We start from the raw sequence: 23203 nt of genomic DNA on the forward strand, positions 1-23203 counted from the left end.
TTGCAGCGTATAGACGGGAAAGGTATTTATAATATTTATTTTAGTTACTTGTAAATTATACTTTATGATTGAAATTAGTTTTCCTTTAAATGATGATTTTAAAGAACTTTGCGTTCCTTTATACTTCAATTCAGGAGCGTCCTGAATTGAAGCTATCCTCTCATGGGAGGAAGGTCCATAGTTTAGGCAGGCCTGTCCCTTCCATTGAGGGACTTATTGTTGGTACAAGACTAAGTCCTCTGATCGCGTGTTCGGTAGACACCGGCGATCGGGGACTTTTGTCCATGTATGTAGAGCGGTGGCACCGGGAGACGTCTAGTTTCCATCTCCCGATGGGAGAGCTCACCATCACGCTGGACGACGTCTCCTCGCTTCTCCATCTTCCCGTGGTTGGCGACTTACACGCCTTTGAGTCCTTGCGCGTGGACGATGCGGTTTAGATGCTGGTGGACTTATTGATGGTCTCTGCAGAGTCTGCCAGGGTTGAGACAGCCCAGTGTCATGGACCGTACGTACGCCTGTAATGGGTACGTGATATATATGAGCGCCGATGCCAGGCAGGTCATTGGACAGCTGCGGCTCGCGCATATCTTCTTCATCTTTTGGGTTGCACTCTGTTTGCTAACAAGAGTGCAACCAATGTCCATGTTGTCTACTTGGAGGCCCTTCGTGACCTCAGTATGACGGAGAGGTACGCCTGGGGAGTGACTGCTTTGGTGTATATGTACGACCAGCTGAACGATACATCTATGAGCCACAACCGACAGCTTGGCAGTTACATCACACTGTTGCAGGTAACAAATATGTTTTTCATTCGTTTAGCCTCAACAATATTCAACTTTAAATTTTGTTACACTTTCATTATTAATGTTTATAATTTTGATGTTACATCTGTAGTGCTAGATTTACATGCACTTTCCGTCAGTCGCGGACTCCACTGCTGATCAGGAGTGCGACAAGGATTCTCCGCCTGCGTGTAGGTGGATTGCGACGAAGAAGACCGTGAAGAGCATTCGTACGCCGGCGTACAGGGAGCGCCTGGACCGACTTCGGATTCCAGATGTCTGTTGGATCCCGTATGGGGAGCACCGATCGGTCCAGGACTTCCATGTCAGATCATGCTATTCCGGTCTCTTGCGCTGGGGGCCTGTTGCTGTTTATTACCAACCAGAGAGGGTCGTGCGACAGTTTGGATACATGCATACCATTCCTGCTCCTCCTGTCGATTCATGGGAGTCGTATGATGATATACACAACAGGTGGATGCACTACTCGGATCATATCGTTCCAGCAGGTGAGGTGTGCATTGTGTCAGGTCAGTGTTCCAGTGACTACATGGACTGGTTCTTCCGCATCTCGCATCCTTTCATGACACCAGGCCACGCATCAGATCCTCTGCCTCATGGTCACGCCCCACAGCCCCGAGTCGTCCCTCAGGCCCCACAGACGGATATCCCTCACGTGCCAGAGCTAGGAGCATCGTCGACATCTGCGAAGGAGCCTAGACATGCAATGGTAAGTAATACTAATAATTTACGTCATTTACCTCAATATTTGCATAATAATTTGTGTAATCAGTTTGTTTTGTATGTAACAGGAAGTTTGTGATGACATTGTTGAGAGGTTGGAGCACCATCTGAGTCTAGGGGTGGTCACACCAGGCTCATCGACACATGAGGTGATCGAAGAATGCCTCAGGTTAGCCAGGAGAGTGACACAAGACCATCTAGTATATGTTAGGTCTAGACGTAGGCGGCGCACGGATCAGGCATAGTTTATTTACATATTTTATATTGATATTCCATGTATATACAGATATTGTACATAAATCCATTTCATGAGTATTGTTGGTTTTATTTATTTTCATTAGTAATGTTAGTTTTATTTATTTCCATTGATTGTGTATTCCATTTGTGTCTATATACACGCGTGTTATTAAAATGGTCTAGTTAACTTAGTTATAGTATATGTAAATTATTATAAATGGTCTAGTTAACTTAGTTTACCAACTAATAAAAAATAATTTTAAATATAACTTCAAATATAATTGAAATAAAGAAGTTGAAAAGGGTGTAGAAAAAAATAAATTAAACAAAAAATGGATATCATGAGTAGAGGTCATACAAAAAAATAAATTAATATTTTTGTAGAAAAAAAAAATTAAACAAAAAATGGATATCATTCGTTATCTAAGATCCTTATTTTATATAATGTACTAATATTTTTAAATTCTCTTATAATTACTATTTTCCCTCTTATACTAATGATCATGTAAAAAAATGTATTATAAAGTAGTTAGTATTTTAATTTTTAATATAATATTAATTATTTTTTATATTCTTTATAATATTAATGATATGATTAATTATAAAAATAAAAAATAAATTAATGATGATAATATTAATTTTATAAAATTATTATTATCTTTTATGTATTTATTGATTTTTATTAATATGTATAAAATAACCTTAAACAATAATTATAATGGGACTGAATAAGTATTTTAATATCATCTTCTAAACAAATTTATTCTAAAAAAATATATTAAAAATTAATTATTTATAATAAATCAATATTTATAAATATATTATAATTAATAAAATAAATATCTTTAAATGTATAAATTATATTATAAAATAAATATCTTTAAATATCTTGTATAATTAATAAATTATTATTTTTTCTCTTACGGATCAAGTTGATCCGTAAGAGACTTCCGGATCAACTTGATCTGTAAGAGGAAAACCAAGCAAGGGTAATTTTGTCATTTTTTTAGAATGTTGGGTGCACCAGCAATAATACTGGGTGCACCTAGCAACACTCTTTAGGATTTAGGGGGATTTAGGGTACAGGGTTAATGATTTATGGTCTAGGATTTTGGGTTTTTGAGTTTTCAGGTTTGGTGTCCAAGATGAGGACTTATGGCTTAGGGTTTAAGATACTCATGATTGTGGATGTTTATGGTTGAGGGTTTTGGATTTTTGAATTTTTAGTATTTTAGGTTTAGGGTTTGGGAATTGGGGTGTTGGGATTTTGGATTTATGGTTTAGTATTTATTATAGCAAAAATGTATATGATAATTTTTTTAGTATTCAAATTTCACTCTTGTGTGAAGGATAGATCATGATATTTGCTATATTGTCTTTCTTATCAATCAATATTTTCTATTAAACATCTCAATTTACAATTCAAAACATTGAATAAGAAAAATATAAATCAAAATAATAAAAAAACAACATCACACATCTTTCAAATGTTTATATATCTTAATACTTATAAGAATAAAAAATATGAAATGCCAAATTATAAAAATTAAATATAAATTAAAAATATAAAAACTTTCACAAAAGAAAAACATTGATGATGAAAAATTTAAGTTATTTATGAAAAAATAGCATAACATTTTTTTTTGAAAAAACATTGAATTTTAAAAAATAGTAAATAATTTAAAAATTAATCTCACATCATTATTATTATTATTATTATTATTATTATTATTATTAATAATAAAAGAGTTGTCACCAATTAAAATGATTACTTACAACATAATGAATTGAAAACATAATTATTGATTAAGGTAATGTAATTGGATGTATTCTTATTTTAATATTTAAATGGATTGATTGATTTGATAAAAATTTAGTTTAATGGAATAATAAATAAATTATAACATTTAATATTTTGAATTTGAACTAATTAAAATAAATCAATGACATTTAATTAATGTTGAATAAATATATGATTATTACATAATATTTTCTTACCGTATAAAATCTTCTTTTATGTATGGATGATAGCATAGTAAATTATTTTCACATACACTTATTTTAAGAGATTTTACGAAAATAATTATAGTTTATTTATTCACATATGATTTTAACTTATTTCAATAAACTTTTTAAAATAACTTGATGAAAACATTTTACTATTATTTGTAAATTGATCTAAAACAACTCATTTGGATTTTCGCAACTACCTCCTACAGCTCCAAGACCTAATGAAGCCTTTTAGTTTTAGATCTCATACCCCCTCAATGTAACACGTTCCTTTCTCGTTCTTGGTCCTCGTGATAACTGTCGTTGCTTCGCGTGCAACATCCATGGTAAGAAATTTTTTCCTCTTTCATTTTTCTTCAACTCACACTCACACTTTTCCACATCCACAGGTTTCCCGTATGAGCGCTCTCCGTTCGCTTCTTCGATGGCAGCTCTGAGCCCCTCCGCATCTTTTGCTCTCATTTCCTTTCTTGTCTCCTTGAATTTATTCACTATTAAGTTAGAACCTCATGAGTTTTGGCGAAGACAACATGGCGGTGATAAATAAACTCATGAAATCTATCTGAATTCTAATTTACAACGGGAACTTGAAACCACAACCACTTGATCATCACCTATCACCTCTCTGATTTTTCGTTGTGAATATTTTACCAGTAGAAATGTAGAATATACATGTTTACTTCAGTGAAGGATTCTGTTTGTGCCCATTGTAGCACAATCACAACTTGCTACAGGATACAACCAACATGCACACATTAAATGTATAGCAATAACATTTTTATATAAAAGATTAATTTTCCCCATTTCCTTTCCTCTTCACAAATAAATGTGTATCAATCTTGACATGAGTAATTGGAACATTTGTTTTTAATAAGATTAAAATGAGTAAATGACTAGCAAATACTTGCTTCAGTTAGACTGCACTGACTCGGTGACGGGAGGTATACAATCTAGGACTTGCTAGGTGAACCCAGCATTATTGCTGGTGCACCCAGCAAATTTTCTTAATAGCCAAAGTACCCGTTCCTCTGCTGCTCCTACATTCCGTCTTGACGATGAACAGTGCCGCTATGAACAGTGCTTTGCACCAGGCACCAAGCTTTTTTAAACGGCACAATGCTTCATTTTCACATTCTTTCGGTGTTTTCTCTCCTCCGTGCATAGTGTTTCTTCCTCGTAGTTCTTTCGTTTCGTTGCAATCGGTTTGGTTCGGTGAACGGTTAGGTTCTGTGAAGGTGAAGGCATTTTGGTGGTCGGCGGTAGCATACGAGGTACGCAGTGTTGGGTGCGTTCTGTTCTAGTGTACGACAAATCGGGCGGATCAAGTTGATACGTAAGAAGTTTACAGATCAACTTGATCCGCAGTTAAATTTCATTGTTGCGGATCAAGTTGATAGTCGCAGATCAAGTTGATCCGTGAAAGACTTACGGATCAAGTTGATAGTCGCGGATCAAGTTGATCCATGAAAGACTTATGGATCAACTTGATCCACAAAAGACTCACGGATCAACTTGATCCACAACTATCAACTTGATCCGCAACAATGAATCATGGATCAACTTGATCTGCAAGAGACTCTGTTTTTTGAAATTGTAAAGTTTAATTTTGTTTTAAATTTATTACTTTGTTTGTATTGTCATTTTGTATTTGAATTGTTTATACGTGTAGAATGAAATAGGGTTTTGGCTTTTTACTATGTTATTTGTGTATTTGTTTTTAAATTATTACTATGTTATTTGTGTATTTTTATTTGAATAGGGTTTTTCTCCCCGCCAGCATGTGGGAGTGCCACTATCAATAGGAAACAGACTTCTTTCCTCCTTATTCTATCAAACAAGCAATTAAATACCTTAGGATATCTCATATTTTACATTATTAATCTAGCATTGGACTCTTACCTGGACTAAGAACACTTCTAGTTCTAACAATACATTTCATAATGAGCTAAACGTGCTACCAAATGAAATGGTCGAAGGTCTTTTCAGTTCTCCTTCCAATTGTTGCAGTACTAAGGCCAGTTCTTATAGTTGGAGTCCTATCCTAATAGAATCCCTTACCAGCCGAGCTTCCCACTATAATAAGCGAGTTGGAGAAAAAAGGTAAACCTATCCAATAGCAGTCCTAGGGTTTAAATTTTTTATTTATTGTTAAGATGGACGAGGATCAGTGGATGTATGAAGGTATAATGCCTGAAGAAGTGGATGAAAAACTGAGTCTCCTCCGGAACATATGGATTGAATCCAACGGGATGCAACCAACAACATATTTGGATAGCTCACAAGCACAAGGAAGACCGTGGGTCGTTCTCATCACACAACCACAACTGGAAGGATTGTTGCCAGCATAGTGAACACGCTCAAATTCAGCAGCAATCTGATTTAAAGCATACCTTGAAACCATTCCAAGAAGACTCTTGTATAAGGTTTTTTTGAATACATGTCCAATGATATGTGTACTTGTTTTAAATGATGCTCTAATTTTCGTGTGTTGTAACGTCACCATGTTGTTCATGGCATCCCAGACACTGCATAAGTCTCCAAGGCTATTTTGTAACACTCTTTTTAAAGCCCAGTGAGCAGATTCAACCCTACATTTCAAATACAAAAATAACAATAAACATATACAACTTCGTCATATCAGCAATAAGTGTCTTTTCAGCTTTACTCAATCGCCCTGCATATGGATGTCCAACTAATGAGTTGGCCAATTCATGATTATGAATCCCACAAATCAACTTCATCGTCCAGCCTTGTCCTCCAACCATTGGCTTGCAACGAATCTTGAAGGGACACCCACATTTCCTAGTCTCAGTGTCTCTTCTAACAAATTCTTTCTTCCTATACCTATACTCGCCACTCCTTTCACACCCAATTAACACAAACGAATTTCTTCCTCTACTACCTGTGTTTGTGTCAGACCTTACAATCACTGCCACAAATCCATTTTCATAAGCAACAGATCGAGCCCATCGCAGAACATCCTCTCGGCTGTCAAACACCTACAAACCAATCCACATAATTTCAGCTTCCTACGACATATTCATTTTATTAAATCACTCACAGTCATGAACATTATTACCTGAGAAGTATTGAATGCATCTCAACAATCAACACGTGGTTCATTCACACCACATTCTTCTTCATTTTCATAATCCATATCCACTTCTTCAGGCATTATACCTTCATACATTCACTGATCCTCGTCCATCTTAACAATAAATCAAAAATTTAAACACAAACATAGAAAAAACCTATTCAAATAAAAATACACAAATAACATAGTAATAATTTAAAAACAAATACACAAATAACATAGTAAAAAGCCTAAACCCTATTTCATTCTACACGTATAAACAATTCAAATACAAAATGACAATACAAACAAAGTAATAAATTAAAAACAAAATTAAACTTTACAATTTCAAAAAACAAAGTCTCTTGCGGATCAAGTTGATCCGTGAGTCTTTTGTGGATCAAGTTGATTCGTAAGCCTTTCACGGATCAACTTGATTCACAACTATCAACTCGATCCGCAGCAATGAAATTTAACTGCAGATCAAGTTGATCCGTAAACTTCTTACGGATCAACTTGATTCGCCCGATTTGCCGTACACCAGAACTGAACACACCCAACACTGCGTACCTCGTATGCTACCGCCGACCACCGCAACGCCTTCACCTTCACCTTTATGGAACCTAACCGTTCACCGAACCAAACCGATCACAACGAAACGAAAGAACTACGAGGAAGAAGCACTGTGCACAGAGGAGAGAAAACAATGAAAGAATGCGCAAATAAAGCATTGTGCCATTTAAAAAAGCTTGGTGCTTGGTGCAAAGCACTGTTCATGGAGGCATTGTTCATCGACAAGACGGAATGCAGGAGCAGAGGAAGGGGTACTTTGGCCATTTAGAAAATTTGCTGGGTGCACCTAACAAGTCCCAAAATCAAGCCATCCAACAATGTCGTTAACTAGTCCAAATAAGGAAGCTCACAAGTAATTCCAATGACAAATTAATTGTGCAATGCTCACAAGACTCAGACACATTTGGTTCCATTTCATTAATTGTTTAAACTAATTAGTCTTGACAGAGGTTGAGTTATTTCAAGTCCGATTTTCTAGTCCCTTGTAAGCAAAAATGAGCACCAGCAATCATGCATGCCTTACTCTTGACAAATGGTGACCGTCTCCTTTAGTCTCATTTGCAGAAGGTGGGATAGAATAAGGTTTTTCAATTACATTGGTCCAAATGGAACTAAACTTTGATTTTTTAAGTAAGGTTTTGAATTTGAATCTTGTAGATAGAAAAAACATAATTAAGAGAGAAGAATGTATTAAAGGTGGTCAGTGAAGTTTTCCAACAAAAATTATTTATATGCAAAGTTGATTCTTTTTTGTCGAATTATCTACAAAGTTGATAGATACTTCACACATTTAACATGATAAAAAAAAGTACAATTTAAAACAAAAATGAAGTATCGTGATCCCTACCTTTAAAAAAAAAACTGAGTCAACTATTCATGTACCTTTGTAAGGATGAAACTGGAAGATATTCTGTGAGTTATGCATACCAACTTATTTTGAAAAGGGGAGTGGAAAATATTCATAATGTTCCATTGCAGGCATTGTGGAACAATATTATTCCTTTGAAGATTATTGTGTTTGTATCACAGGTTAGAGATAGAGATAGGTAACTTGGTGGAAAATGCAAGTTGTTGTGTCAATAACATCTCCATATCACCTCTGTCATGGGAAAAGCAGCACTGCCAGACACCATGCAACCCGAATATGTTTCAGGCTACTATGTCCTAACTGCTATGCTCAAAGTTACCCTTGCCCAAATGTGACACAAATGCATTGTGTGATTGATTATTTTTAAAGAAAATAAATTGAATGATTTAAAATGAAATTTCATCTCATGCATGCATCTCTAAGCAAAGAAAGGTTCTGAAATAGCTTTTGGCAATGCACATCCATGAGAAAATTTCCCAACTTAAGTTGACAACATTCAATGTACTCCAACAACATATACATGCCTATAACTCAGTCTTAGCAGTGCATTCAATTGCAAGCCTAAACCAGAAGTCCACAACTGTTGCCACAACATTATAGTTTTACAGACTTTCAAAGCCACATTTCAACCGGTTATGATTGCATTAGCCATATATCATATATGCCTATAATTTTTTCACAATTTGGATAATTACAAGGCAACCAAGATTTAAAACCATGATATAGGTGAATTTTAAAATATTTTGCCAATCCCGGTTCTAGTACTACACACCAAAAGCTGTCCAGCATTGAAAATATTCAGCAATTCAATTTGACATTGCCAAGACCAAGTGACAGGTTTATGAAGGATAACCATCACATAATCATGCCAACACACAGCTTCACCGTCCTTTGGCAGCATACATGCCTTCATTCGCATGTCTTTCCTTCTTAGTTCTTTGCTAATAACATTATTACTATAAAAATGTAATAAATATGGTAAAGAGATAATCTCTGCATTAAACCTTGGAAATGGCTATTATAATCTGAAATTGCACACAGGTGAGACCTCTGTTATATTTGCTTGAACTTAGAGGATCTAGAAACATTTTAAACTCTAAACTGATGATTTATCCAGAATTGGGTAGAGTTCCAACCCTTTAGAATGGCATTCATCAGCCTAAAATTATGCATAGCTTTGATAGAAAAGAAGCATATGCAAATGTGCATCAATCCAATAAATGGTATAAGCTACCACATATTCTAATCATTATCTTAACCTGAGTTATATACAATACATAGGTCTTCAATTACCACCTTCAGATTCGAAGTTCCAATACATCCACTATCTTGCTTATAGCCAAAATTATACTGCATTATGTATGAAATGCGGGTCTTTCCTGGCACTTCAACCCTCAAAACGTCTGAACCAGTCACTAATGGTTCTGGCAAGGATCTTGGTATCATTCAAAGAAAGAGATTTAAGCCCTTGAGCAACAGCATCTGCTGGAGTATACAATTTACCCACCTGCCATCTCGGTTCCTGATCTCCCAGTGTAATCAGTCAGTAATGAAAAAGGAGCACCACAAAATGTAAATGAACTGAAATGTAAGGCTTTTTATAAGGAAAGGAATCATCATAAATCTTCCTTAACACAGCAATGCAAAATCATATTTTAATTAAAAAAAAACTACAACTGTATAAAAAATCATGTTTCCTTCAATCAATTGAGTGGAATAATGTTCTTATCTTTTCTTTTTTTATAAACTAAAACTTTTGGCATTATCCTAATGATTCAGCTATTCATGATTGTGTGTCCAAAACTATCTGAAGAAATATCCAATTCAGACAATATCAGTAGTGTGTGACATGTGCCAACAAAAACTTAAATAATAAAATAAGTGAAAGTAAATCAAGGGAAAATATTTAGAAGAAAACATTTCATTTTTTTATGTTAATTACAAAATCTTCTTTTCCTGCAAGGACTTCAGAAGATTTAATTGTATTTCAAATAATGCTATTTGCATGTAAACTAAGTCACTTCACTGCCATGATAACTCAAGGAACAAGGAAGCAGATTCCAGCAAAAGAGGAAAACTTCACTGTAATAAACAGAAGGATGCTAGTATGGAATAAAAGGAGGATAAAAAGAAGTTTTACCTGAATGCATGGTGTGATGTGGTTACCACTTAATGTTACTTTTTCTAATGTCCCACCCAATGACTCCACGCGAAGCTTTAGTGTTTCTTCAAGAATATCTGTCTCATCAATTGCATCAGAATTGAACTTCACCTAGAGAGACAGATAGACAATGTCAGACACATCTTATCAAGCCAGCCATCTTTCAAGAATAAGTTCTAAGGTGTAAGGCATCAGACAAACCAATAGTGTGTGTTCAACATTGTATAAACATTTAAAGCAATCACGGTTTTCAGATGGTGTTGGCTTGAACTCTGATACTCCTTGTGTAACCTGACAGAGAGATATATGTGCATCAATAAAATAAGTTTTAAGCATCATTGTCATGCTTGCCCATCATTATTATTCATTATAAATCAATGGTTACAAAGATCACCCTTAGCTATTTATCCATTGCCTGAGTTAAACTAAAGAAATTATATGCATCTAATACGTGCAAAATTAACTAGTGAAAAAAATTAACTTAAGAAATTATATGCATCTAATATGTGTTAAACGGATGTGGTTATTACATATAACTGGAGGCATAGGAATCAACAGCAAAACATGACCTATAAGGTTTTCCCTTTAACACATACCTAATTGAAAGAAATAGCATAAAATATCAAGTCAACATTAACACACCTCATTCATTACTGACGGTAACTGATCAACAAATTTAGTTAATGAATTCAGTATTTCCTGCTCGGTTTCCTGTAGAGTTGATCTAACAGCATCCAACATCATCTTCCACACATCTCCTACATAGATTGCAGGTGACATTCATCATAGATACTCAAATTATTATAGTTAATTATGAAATGATATATGCATAAATATATAACGAGACAAAGTCTGCATGTTATTGAATATTTGAGCACACCAAGGATTCCAACTGAGTATTGAGGTGATAGGGAAACAACTGCATCCATTGGTAGTAATAGCAGAATTACATTATTAGAGGATCAACAACAATTTTGGATTTCAGACCAAGATAGACTTTTGATTTAGAACAGAATTATTATGCGTTTGGATTCTCTGGTGCAGCTGGCTATCTACAGCTCCCTGCTGCAACAATCTCAACCATAAATGAAATACAACGGTTCATATAGGTTTAAATGTTAAAATAATTAAAAACTTAAAAAATGAAGTCTTTCTTTCCTAGCAAATGAAACAAAGTCTTAACTACTGTGATGAGGCCATTTTGGCCATTCTTTTGTATCTTTTCCATCCGTGATAATTATAGAGCATCAGTGTATTACTATTGTGAGTGATAATTTTATATTGATTTTTATTAAAATTAATAAATTTAATGATTTTCCTTTTATTACAAAATTATATAAAATTATTTTTAGTAATATAAAGGAAAAACTAATAAAATTATTTAATTGTAAATGCATTATTTATAACTTAAAATAGCAATACCAGATGATAAAATAAAATAATATATTAAAAAGAAAGATAAATAATATTCAAATACTTTGCCTAAGAAAAAGAAAAAAGATATAATTATCTTCATAACAAAACTATGAAAAGAAATAAAAAAATATGTATTTAAAAATATGAAAGAATGTCATTATCTTTATAATGAAAACTATAAAATGAGAATAAAATACATTATAAAAGTAAAGAGTGAGATAAATAACATTTAAAAGTCGATATTAAACTCACAAAATAGAAATTATTGTTATTATAATATTAAGATATTATATATATATATATATATATATATATATATATATATATACTTTTCTATCAATAATCCTACATTTATCAAAATATAAAATAAATTTATTTATTTTTTATAAAATAAAAATATTTACTTTTTTACATGAACAATAAATAAATAAATAAAATTACATTCCTATAATAATTAATAAATTCATAGACGTTTAACATATTGAAAATTAAAAATAAAATCTTATCTGAAACATAAATAACAATTGTAATAGATAAAGAATAGTGAATACATAAGTAAAAATTGAAAAAAAAGTTTTAAATAAAGAAGTCTTATGTTAGGCTAGCTGCGCTGCTAAATAAATTGAGATGTAATCATCTAATTTGCAGGTGAAGACTTTATTTCATTTGGCAAGAAAGGATGCATTTTTATGTTTTAAATTATTTTAATGTTTAAACTTATATAACCGTTAGATAAATTTGCGGTTGAGATTGCTGCAGCAGGGGGCTGCAGAGAATCCAAACGCAATTATTATAGCCTCTTTGCATATGCAAGGGTAAGGCTGCATATAATTTCACTCCCCCATACCTTCTCTTAGTGAAGAGCCTTTTGGAATTAGGGTACGTTAGTTATCTGACTTTCTAAATTCTCTACTTATTCAATCACATCACCTCTAGTAAATGGTAAAATAAGGAATAAGTAGGATGATATACAGATGCATATTTAGTCACTAAACAAATTAGGCAATGACAACAACACTGCCTTTTATTTTTTTCTAACCGAACCAAATGGCGTCGTGTGATCTATGTAAAGGCTTTGTTATTGTTGTACAGCAATGCTACCTTTTTTGGCTGATTTTAGCAATTGGAAGAGTAAGATATAGTTTACGAAGCTACAGCATTACAAAACTTTGAAGCAAAACCAGAAGAAGTAAGCTATGAAGATACCTGATGCATTTCTAGCTATCGAGTAAAAAGGAGTTGCCTCCACAACTGGCATCATTTGGCTGACTGCAGGACCCAACTGCAGGGCAGCACTGCAAAGTTTTAGAGCACAATTGAGATGAACAACTTACAAAGATGCTCTATCAGCTGAAATGCAGTATGAATATGAATAATATTACAGCCTTTCAAGAACATATTTTCTCTTTAAGGACATATGAAATGATTTCATGAAACATGTTGATTTCATTGGTTCTTATTCTATACTGGATGGTATGAATAAAGAGAAACAGTCAATTCCATCAGCAACATCATTGATTGTTCTAGACAAACTAAATTTATCTTTAGATTGCCTGTAAGTGTGTAAGTTGATGGTTATGCCAATAATGGCTATGCTAATTGAACTTAAATACATGTATATATGTTACAGTTCTTGAGCTTACTAGCCAATTATTTAAACAGGATCAGAAAAGGAATGGAAATGAAACCAGAAGCTTTCCTAAGCTTATTTGTTTCCCATTTACCTGAACAGATTTATGGAATCCTTTTGTAGCTATACCAAATAAGTAGAAAGAGAAAGAAAAAAAAAATACTAAATTCGGTTTAGTTATTCATGACCAGTATTTAATTTTCCTATATCTGTTTTTATCACATCTTTGATCATTTTGTCAATAGTCCATACCATCCAGGTGAAATACAAAACATCAAGGAATCCAGTTCAAATAATGAAATATTTCTCAAAAGAAAATATTCTTATTAAAAGTCATATGTCAAGCAAAAAGTATTTATACCTCAACGAAGTGTAGCAATCCTCCACAATTTTTGCATCCTCAACCAAACTTAATTCTAAATTTCATAACAAAAGATATGGGAAGGCAAACATAGCCTATAGGAAAAATATCTCTTTACTATAACCACAAGAATGAAGAACCAGACATTATACTAAATTGGCCTCTAAAGACTCTTGAGTGTAAATACCTGTTCAAAGTAAGGGACTGCCTCCGTTGCTGGCCTGTTGTTGTATGCGATTATGGCATTAGCCTTCCACAAGAGATATATACCTTTTCGTCACACTCCTTATTGCTATAAGTTTTATTGAAGTAAATGAAACTTCATGATCCACAATATGCTTCCACAAACAAAAATTCTCTTACAATAATTTAATTTTTATAAAAACTACTATTAAGTTGAACTATCAAAATCATTTTGTGCATATATAAATATAATCTTATGGAGGGCGAGCCCTGGTGCAGCGGTAAAGTTGTGCCTTGGTGACTTGTTGGTCATGGGTTCGAATCCGGAAACAGCCTCTTTGCATATGCAAGGGTAAGGCTGTGTACAATATCCCTCCCCCATACCTTCGCATAGCGAAGAGCTTCTGAGCAATGGGGTACGAAGTTTATAAATATAATCTTATGCTGCAGCAGCAAGAAAAATAACCAAACCTTAGGTATTTTCTCAGAAAATAAGCTTCCTGTGAGTACTTGAAGAAGTGCCCCATTGCTACAGATTTCAACAAACAAGAAATATATTTCTTTTCATCACATTAATTCCAGTAAGAATGATACTAAGCATCAAACAAACCACCAACCTATGACCAATAGAGAAAAGAGGAAGGTCTTCAAGCTGAGCAGGTGACAAATTGGCTTGAGGCAACCCAGATGTCAGGATTGTGCCCAAACAAGCTTGGAACCTCTCATATACTTGTTTAGCAGCTTGAGAATGGTCAAATGTCACATTATAAGGCACAACCACAACAAGAAAACCCTCCTTTGCCAAAAGTTCTGTCAGGTAGCTGCAAATTGCAAATTAAATGAAGAAAACTCATCATGCCATCAAACATTCTTATGGACTTGAACCTATATCAACCTCAAAAACTAGCTTGTGGAGTCAATGTAGAATCTCCCACTCACACACTTGAAGTCGAAGACTTTTTTTTATCAACAAATATTAGTTGTTAATTGTTAGTATTTTGTTAGCGGAGAATCAAACCCACAACTTTCCCCCCTCCGTTCTCTTTTTAGCACTCAATCAACCTTATAACTCCCTTCAAGTCGAAGACTAGACATCTCAGACATGAAATTTGCAAGACTGGACATTTGCAGTGGTTCCATAACATGTGGCTTGATAGGCCCAACAACTACAGTCTACAGCTAAGATAGCCTATGCTAACCATCTTAAAATTTGCCCGTGACAAACTGAACCCAAAAAGTAGCTCATGGAGTAAGGGTTGCCCCCACCTCCAACAAACATTACCAACATGGGAAAAAAAAACAGCTATTAATGATAAAGATTCAAACTTTGCATGGAAAAAACGAAAGGGTAACAGAAAAAAAAATACCCATAAGTAACTTCAGGAACAGCACCAATGAAGGCACCACCCAGGAATTTGACTATAGCTCGAGGCTTGGCACGATTTGGGGTAGGTGGTATCACCAAACAAGAATCCAACTTGGTGTACATCTTGCTATTGACTCTGAAACTTGTGACTCCACCAACATAAACATCAGAAACCATCTTTGTAGTCCCTGACACCGTTCTAGTAGATAGAGTATGAAAGTGGAAGCATTTACTGAACAAACCATTTGGGTGTGGATGTCTCAGTGCACCAAATCCAGACATGGTTTTAGTGTTCCTCGAAGAGAACATGCATTTGAAATCTGAGCCTAAGATGAAGGATGAGGAAGCCATTTCCATTAACAGTTTAAAAAGCAGTTGAATAAGGGAAATGAATAATAACAATGATACTAAAAGGGAACTCTAATAATATAGGTATGCAAACTGCAAAATGTCGTGGAAAATAAGGTTATAAATTAATGAATTATTATTATGTATAAATTTTGTGTTCTTCAGTTGTTGCCGAGGTTGGCACATATGTAGAAGATTTCGCCACGATTTTGAGGTATCTCCCAGTCGTTGAGTCCAATGGCTGGCAACACTCCTTGGGGAGTTGCTATTCTCGTCCCACGAATTGCTATTTTCACCCTCACATGGTTACAATTTTTCAATATTCCAAAAATATGATCTTGTTGTATTAGGAATCATATTTACGTCGTTGTTAATGGGGTTGAAAAAAAATATGATGCTTGTGTAACTTTTTTAGCTAAGGAATATTATTCCTAGGAATTAAACATAAAAATGTTATTCGTGGGTATTTAATAAAAAATTATCTTTGATTAACTATAAAATTAGTTGGGGATATTTTTTAGAACAAATTATACAAACATCTCCTCAAGTTTGGACACATTATATGTACATCTCTTTCATATTTAACTCCTATATAAACATTCATTATTTTGATAATAAGTTACACTATTATCCTTTTTTAGTGTTAATTCCATTTATCCAAAATAATCACGATCTTTTAAGAAAAAATTTATGATAAAAATATTCATATTTTCTTTCACCAATCATTTAAATCATATAGTTTAGGATTGTTCATCCATCAACTTTTGCTTTCAGTATTTACATATTTCTCGATAAACTCGAGAGTCCGAAGTAACTCATACATAAATAATTCAAAGAACTCATAAAAAATAATTCAAACATTAATAATACTAATTCTATTCACCCAATTCAGAAGGTATATATCCAAAAACAAAAAGTTGAATAGGACTGCGCACTTTTGATCTATTGATTGTCTATCAAATCAATAACTTGTAACAAATATTTTTTTTTTGGTTTCGTTTCATTTTGGTTGTTAGAATTTAGATAACTTGACCAATTAATTGAGAGTTGAGACTAATGTTCCTGTGCAGTTTAGTTTACTCACGCAACAAATATAGTTTTTGTACTAATATAAGAATGATACAAGTTAATTACTTAATTATATACTATTGAGCAAATGGGTAATAACCATTTGTAAATATGACTTGCACGTGGATATGGGAAAAATGCGTTTGTAGTTACATCTCTTTTTTCAAAACAATTATTGATTGGTCAACAATATATCTAATAGTAGTACACAACTGCATACGGTAAGGGAGAAATCTACTTTTCATCTAACTAGATGCATTCAAATCCTAACGGATAAAGATAACCGTGATCAACTTAAACCCTAACAGAACATATTTTGAAGGTTTTATAACATGTGAGAGATGAAATGATGAGGGAGTAATGAAATGATAGTTTTAGAACTACAAAGGATAATCTTGATCTTTCGTAAATATATTAACAATGTTAATTAAGCCATTTGTTAGAGGTGTAAAAGAAATGCATTTAAGGAAAAAAATACATGTGTAATGTATTTAAACTTTAAGAAATATGTGTAATTTATTTTTATTTTTATATTCCTGAAAATAATTAAGAGATATGTTTGATTAAGTTATTTTTTCTTAGAATATATATTATAATTACTAAAATATCTTTATTATGTTAAAAATATTTTTTTTTCATAATACAAACAACATTATTATAAGATAAAATATGGAACTGAACCTATGAATTTTTTAGAAGAAAGAGATTAAATGTCTCTATTTTAAAATGATGGAACCAAAATTATAAATAAAGCAAATAGGAAAATCAAAATTATATTTATGTCTATAATTTTTATAAAAAAAATACAATTAAAAACTATTTATTAACATTTTTTCAATGTGGTAAAGCTTGATTCCCAACATTATATAATTGATTGTTTTGAGGTTTGAGAGATGCACTAACAAATATTTTCTATTTCACATTTAATCTTCGTATATTCTTTATATTTTTCTTCTCTTGTCCTTATTTTTTTTGGGTATTGGTTGTGATGCTTTAACATGTTTCTAGACTGTCCTAAAAAAAATGTTTCTAGGCTCAAGTTTATAGATCCAAATACATCATCATATAGATATTGGGAAAAACAAATGAATATCAGGTTTCGTTGTATATATATGTCATATTTTTTAATGTGCAATTATGTATTTCCAAAATTTAAATTTCAAATTTCATTAATAGTTTTAATTAAAATAGATATAATAGATAGTTGATAACTTTTATTTTAGTATGTACATTATACACAGTAAATTTTTTATATTATTAAAATATATTTAAATTATATTACAATTAAATATATATTATGGCTACTATATAAATATTTGAACATATAAATTATATTTTGTATTTAACATTAATAATAAATAATTTCTATTATGATGTAATGTTATTTTAATTTTAATTATTGATATTTTATTAAAAAAATATTAAAATTTAATTTATAGATAAAGATAGAAAGAGTATAGTATTAAAAAGATGGTAAAAATATTAAAGAGATGGTAAAGATAAGTAATTACAAAAATCAAGTAAATGAAGATAAAAAAAAAGATGGTAGTTTGAGATATCAAGAAAGAAATTATCCGTCTAATTATAAAATCAAATTAATTTTGAACTTTAAATTAAAAATATAACTAAAATACTCCATCCATAAGACAAGTGATGTGATTCGAAGACAATGAAAATATTTTCTAAAAATACTCTAAATAACTTAAAAACACTCATATTCAATAATAGTTTCTAAAATTATCTATATTGAAAGATGGGAATTTGAATTTATAATATTGGGGGAAATCTTTTATATCTTTAAGACTTTTAATGTATTCACTTCTGTCAGTCAAATCCAATCCTATCCTATCCTAGAAATTACTTTCCCCAAATAAAAAGTATACTACTATGTAACGGATGATTTATGATTTATTTTGGAAGTAATCTTGAAAAACGAATTATAAATATATTTTGAAGACCATAAACTTTTTAAAGCAAAGTATAGTCTCTTCTCTACTTCTTGTGCGGTCTCTACTTCCTCTCTGCGTCTCTCGTGTCTCCGAGTTGACTCAGTGCGCCATGGAACAACACCACCACCAACAACCTCAACCCAACAACAATGGTTCCAACACCACCACCACCACCACCGACCCTTTCCTCCTCAACTACACCACCTCGGATCTCCGAACCGCTTCGGAGTTTCTCGCCACGTGGCTCCCTTTCCTCTCACGAGATCTCTGCACTCGATGCACTATATTCCTCTCCGATCGCGTCCGCTCCATCGACCCAGGTCGCAAAACCTTCACTTTCCTTCGAAATTCTCGTTTTTTTTCATCTGGGTATAATAAACGCTTTTCTTCTCACACCGTTTCGTTCCTTTTTGTTTCAGGTGAAGCGCCTCAAGATGACACCCCCAATGACCAAAACGACATGGACGTCGAAGATAACTGCGACAACCATTCTCTCGGGAGTTGGAAGGACGGGGCGGAGGTGAATTCTTCCAATGTGGAGACTCCGAGCCAGAGAATGTCTTGGGCCGACATGGCCCAAGAAGACGACGAGTTTGGCGTAGAAGAAGACAACAACAACAATGGTGGGAATGTTGTTATGGGTGATTCGAATGCTTCCTCTGATGTTGCCAAGGTTGAGAAGCCTACTCTGCCGAGGGAACAGAGGGAGTACATTAGGTTCATGAATGTGAGGCGAAAGAAGGACTTTATCTGCTTTGAGAGGGTTCATGGGAAGCTTGTGAACATTCTCGAAGGGCTTGAACTGCACACTGGGATTTTCAGTGCTGCTGAACAGAAGAGGATTGTTAATTATGTCGCCTCGTTGCAGGAGATGGGGAAAAAGGGAGAATTGAAAGGTTTGTTATCTCAACTCAATATCTATTTTGTGGTTATCTAATGATGCAAGAACTGATCTTGGACTGAATTTCATCCATGTTTTGATATTGTTGTTGTTCAATGAATTTACAATTGTTGGAGAAGAAAGTTATGTGTTTGGGAAGTTTGGATAGTTTGTATGAGGTCTTAGGTTTTATTTGGGCTGAAACCAGGGTATCCTTCAGCTTAGAGTCGTAGAGTAATTTCGTGAGGTACTGAGATTTGTTTAAGACGATTATCACTCCTAGAAGATCTGTATTCCATACACACGGACCTGAGGACCGAACCTTTGACTACATGCCTTAGGTTTAAACTAAATTGTCGTTATCGTGCACGGAATAAAGGAAGGAAATAACGTAGACCTAGTACGATTAAGTGTGCGTGTCCAAAATTGCAGTTACTGCGTATGGCTTCTTGTGCTATGAATTTAGTGAAAATTGTAAATTATACAATTTGGCATGTATTGCTTGTGTTGCTTTAGTCCTGCAATTTTAATTGTTCTAAGAAGGGTGAACTTGTTAGCAAGCTAACAACTTAAGTGGGGTGATTTTTTTTTCTTATCAAGTTGAGAACTTTGGGGACCAATTTGTATAAACAGAAACTTCTTGGGGACTAAAGCAACACTAACATCTTTCAAGGATCGAATTGTATGTTCACTACTAATATGAAATATAAATCTAATCAGATGATTTATAGTGTGCCTATGCTCAGCTGCTGACTGGTGTACACTGTAAAGTAATATCATGAATATGATGATCAAAACTGCAACTCGTTGTAGATTTATTTTAATGATGAGTGTCTTCCTATCCTGTTGTATATGATACTACAAATTATCCATACCATGTTTGTTCTGTTGTGTCATTTATTCTATTAATATTATTTTAGCGATATAATTGCTACTGATTTATCAAACATCCCTATGTAATTCTTTTTGTATTGCTAGTTCGTATTTTGAATCATAATCTAGATTACCTTATTTGTTAAATATTGTCTTCTTAATTCGACTGAGATAGAAATTTAAACTATTGCCATGGATACATACATGTTTGTGATTGGCATGGGCAAAATAGTCAAAGGTGAAAAGTCTGGTGCTAGAGGTTTTTAATACCTTGAGGCAAGATGCATGAAAAAAACGTGTCTCGCTGAAGAAAGTCGTTAACATTGGACTATTTAAGTAACCGAAAGCATTTCTTATTTAGTAATTGAAAAATAAGAAAACATTGACTATTTAGCCGAAAGTCATTAACTGAAAGTCAGTAACATCCTGTGGACTCAATGCATATGCATATGCTAACTATACATGTTAATATACCGAAAATAATATTTTTTTTCCACCCCAATTGTCTATAACTTATTGACTTTTTAGTAAATTTGTTTGGGGGTGTTATTTCTGACGGACTGTATGATGTTAATTCTTCTCTTTTACAGAGCGGACGTTTTCAGCTCCCCAGAAGTGGATGAGGGGCAAGGGACGCCAAACCATCCAATTTGGGTGCTGTTACAATTATGCAGTACGTCTATTTCTCATCTTGCTTTTACATTTTGGAAATAGAGTAACTTAATGCTTGGGAGCGCAGTATAATCGTTGATGAGTTTGATAAAGTGATTTAGCCCTTAAAATTAACTTTCTGATTACAGGATAGAGATGGTAACCCACCTGGTATTCTTACGAATGGAATGGTTGATCCTATACCTGATCTTTTCAAGGTCATCATTCGACGTCTGGTCAAGTGGCATGTACTCCCTCCTACTTGTGTGCCAGATAGTTGCATTGTTAATATCTATGAAGAAGGGGACTGTATACCTCCACATATAGATAATCATGACTTTGTTCGACCGTTTTGCACTGTCTCATTTCTTAGTGAGTGCAATATAGTTTTTGGATCAAACTTAAAGATTGTAGGCCCTGGTGAATTTGATGGCTCAATTGCTATTCCGTTACCTATGGGGTAAGTATTCAATCTGGATTTATCCGCTGTACTCTCTTATTTGTTTAAAATTCTCAACTATTATTACATGTCCTTATATCTAGTTAGATTGAATTCTTCATCAATTTTCTTACTTTTATAGATCAGAATCTTATACCTAGTCTTTTTTCTCCAGATCTGTACTTGTCTTGAATGGAAATGGGGCTGATGTAGCTAAACATTGTGTGCCTGCAGTTCCTACAAAAAGGTATTAACCGGTTTGATATTCTATCTGTGGTTTTTAATCAAATCTCGTATTATTGATCTGTATTTTTTTGTTTAAACTTTTACTAGGATATCGATCACATTTAGAAGAATGGATGTGGCCAGGCGGCCATTTGGGTATGTTCCAGAACCCGATCTTCAGGGGATCCAACCATTGGCCTATGAAGTTGAGCAGGAAAAGAAATCAAGTGGGCACAGACCTAGTCGTCACACAAACAGACATAAAGTCAGGAGAGGAGGTGGCAGGAATGATGCATTGGGATCTGCAACTAGAAATGATAGGTTCTCAGAGCCCCGTGACTCAAATCTAAGTTCATCAAGATCTGCATCTAGAAATGATAGGTTCTCGGAGCCCCGTGACTCGAATGTAAGTTCACCAAGATCTGCATCTAGAAATGATAGGTTCTCGGAGCCCCATGACTCGAATCTAAGTTCCTCAAGATCTGCAAATAGGTGGAGTAGGAAGCCTGGTAGTTAACAGATGCCGTATTATTAGGATCCAAGGTTCCTGTTGGTTCACAGTTTTTTGATCTTAATTAACAACCATGTGTTGGTTTTGTTCATGAAATCCTTTACATATCAACAAGTTTGTTATGGAGGTATTTTCACTTTGGTTTCTGGGAAAGCTTTACACAGCAGCAATTTTATTATCAGTGTATGCACAAGTTGGTCAGTTGGGGTGCTGCATTGGTAAATTTGTTTCCTAAGCCTCAGGCGCTAGTGTATATTTGAGTGTACTTTCGAGTCAATAATGGTTGCAATTTGGTGAGAAGTTGTGATTCATCTGTTTTTTTTAGGTGCCATGCTAAAATGTGGCTGGGTATAAGGCATTTTGACATATTTTTAAACTTCATACTCTTTATACAGTACTGATGACTAAATAGAAAATGTTCATTGTTGAGGTATAATGGTTGCATTGTGAGGTCAAGCATTCAGCATTGCTAGATTTGCTGGGTTTAGACTTGCAGCAGCTGGATCAAATTACTTCGAATTTGCTTGCTTATGAAAAGATTGGTTGAAGAGTGCTGTTAAATACATCAAATGAGATAGTTTTGTTTTTTGCTAGTCTTTTTCTTGACATGTGAGTGAGAGGTTCTACATTTGTACTTATACAGTATACTTTGGTGGATGTTCACCACATTAATTTCGATTGTTTTATGAAGGTTTTGGTATAATATGCTAATAGTTTTTCTTATCCAAAATTAAGCAGGTTTACGTTTGTTTGTAGTGTAGTTCGTTTGAGATGATGTGGAACTTTTACGGCAAGGTTGCATTAACATTTTCAATGGCTGAACATTCTGACACCGTCTTATAGGAATGCTAG

At 33.7% G+C, this 23203-nt stretch overlaps 3 protein-coding genes across 4 annotated transcripts; 2 read left to right on the top strand and 1 right to left on the bottom strand.

Moving 5' to 3' along the window:
* Nucleotides 1-680: 680 nt before the first annotated feature.
* LOC102664697 (protein MAINTENANCE OF MERISTEMS-like) lies at nt 681-2937 on the top strand. The gene is made up of 4 exons (XM_006601621.1): nt 681-794; nt 904-1515; nt 1598-1698; nt 2898-2937. Exons 1-4 carry the CDS (start codon nt 681-683, stop codon nt 2935-2937), a joined length of 867 nt encoding a protein of 288 aa, XP_006601684.1.
* A 6323-nt stretch (nt 2938-9260) lies between these two features.
* Nucleotides 9261-15880, bottom strand: LOC100799131 (uncharacterized). Of its 2 annotated transcripts, XM_003550180.5 has the most exons (9): nt 15409-15880; nt 14659-14862; nt 14513-14570; nt 14046-14108; nt 13074-13149; nt 11094-11209; nt 10653-10742; nt 10431-10562; nt 9261-9812 (listed from the first exon to the last, which is right to left on the bottom strand). In XM_003550180.5, exons 1-9 carry the CDS (start codon nt 15762-15764, stop codon nt 9678-9680), a joined length of 1230 nt encoding a protein of 409 aa, XP_003550228.1. In that variant the 5' UTR covers nt 15765-15880; the 3' UTR covers nt 9261-9677. The 2 variants fall into 2 exon arrangements, with proteins under 2 accessions (XP_003550228.1, XP_006601203.1); XM_006601140.4 differs by lacking the exon at nt 14513-14570 and having other exon boundaries at nt 14046-14079.
* A 2888-nt stretch (nt 15881-18768) lies between these two features.
* On the top strand, nt 18769-23037 carry LOC100787321 (RNA demethylase ALKBH9B). Its single transcript, XM_003549276.5, has 6 exons — nt 18769-19092; nt 19192-19668; nt 21116-21198; nt 21326-21636; nt 21791-21862; nt 21949-23037. Exons 1-6 carry the CDS (start codon nt 18882-18884, stop codon nt 22355-22357), a joined length of 1563 nt encoding a protein of 520 aa, XP_003549324.1. The 5' UTR covers nt 18769-18881; the 3' UTR covers nt 22358-23037.
* Nucleotides 23038-23203: the final 166 nt, after the last annotated feature.

This window comes from Glycine max, chromosome 17, assembly GCF_000004515.6.
Source record: "Glycine max cultivar Williams 82 chromosome 17, Glycine_max_v4.0, whole genome shotgun sequence".
Classification (NCBI taxonomy): Eukaryota; Viridiplantae; Streptophyta; class Magnoliopsida; order Fabales; family Fabaceae; genus Glycine; species Glycine max.

Coding starts and splice junctions, on each gene's coding strand:
- LOC102664697 (XM_006601621.1), top strand. CDS start 681: ATGACGGAGAGGTACGCCTGGGGAGTGACTGCTTTGGTGTATATGTAC. Junction 1,516..1,597: donor AGGAGCCTAGACATGCAATG/GTAAGTAATACT, acceptor TGTATGTAACAG/GAAGTTTGTGATGACATTGT. Junction 1,699..2,897: donor GTGATCGAAGAATGCCTCAG/GTTAGCCAGGAG, acceptor TTGAGTTTTCAG/GTTTGGTGTCCAAGATGAGG.
- LOC100799131 (XM_003550180.5), bottom strand. CDS start 15,764: ATGGAAATGGCTTCCTCATCCTTCATCTTAGGCTCAGATTTCAAATGC. Junction 10,563..10,652: donor ATGTTGAACACACACTATTG/GTTTGTCTGATG, acceptor CTGTCTCTCTAG/GTGAAGTTCAATTCTGATGC. Junction 9,813..10,430: donor ACATCACACCATGCATTCAG/GTAAAACTTCTT, acceptor CTGGGAGATCAG/GAACCGAGATGGCAGGTGGG.
- LOC100787321 (XM_003549276.5), top strand. CDS start 18,882: ATGGAACAACACCACCACCAACAACCTCAACCCAACAACAATGGTTCC. Junction 19,669..21,115: donor GAAAAAGGGAGAATTGAAAG/GTTTGTTATCTC, acceptor TCTCTTTTACAG/AGCGGACGTTTTCAGCTCCC. Junction 21,637..21,790: donor GCTATTCCGTTACCTATGGG/GTAAGTATTCAA, acceptor TTTTTTCTCCAG/ATCTGTACTTGTCTTGAATG.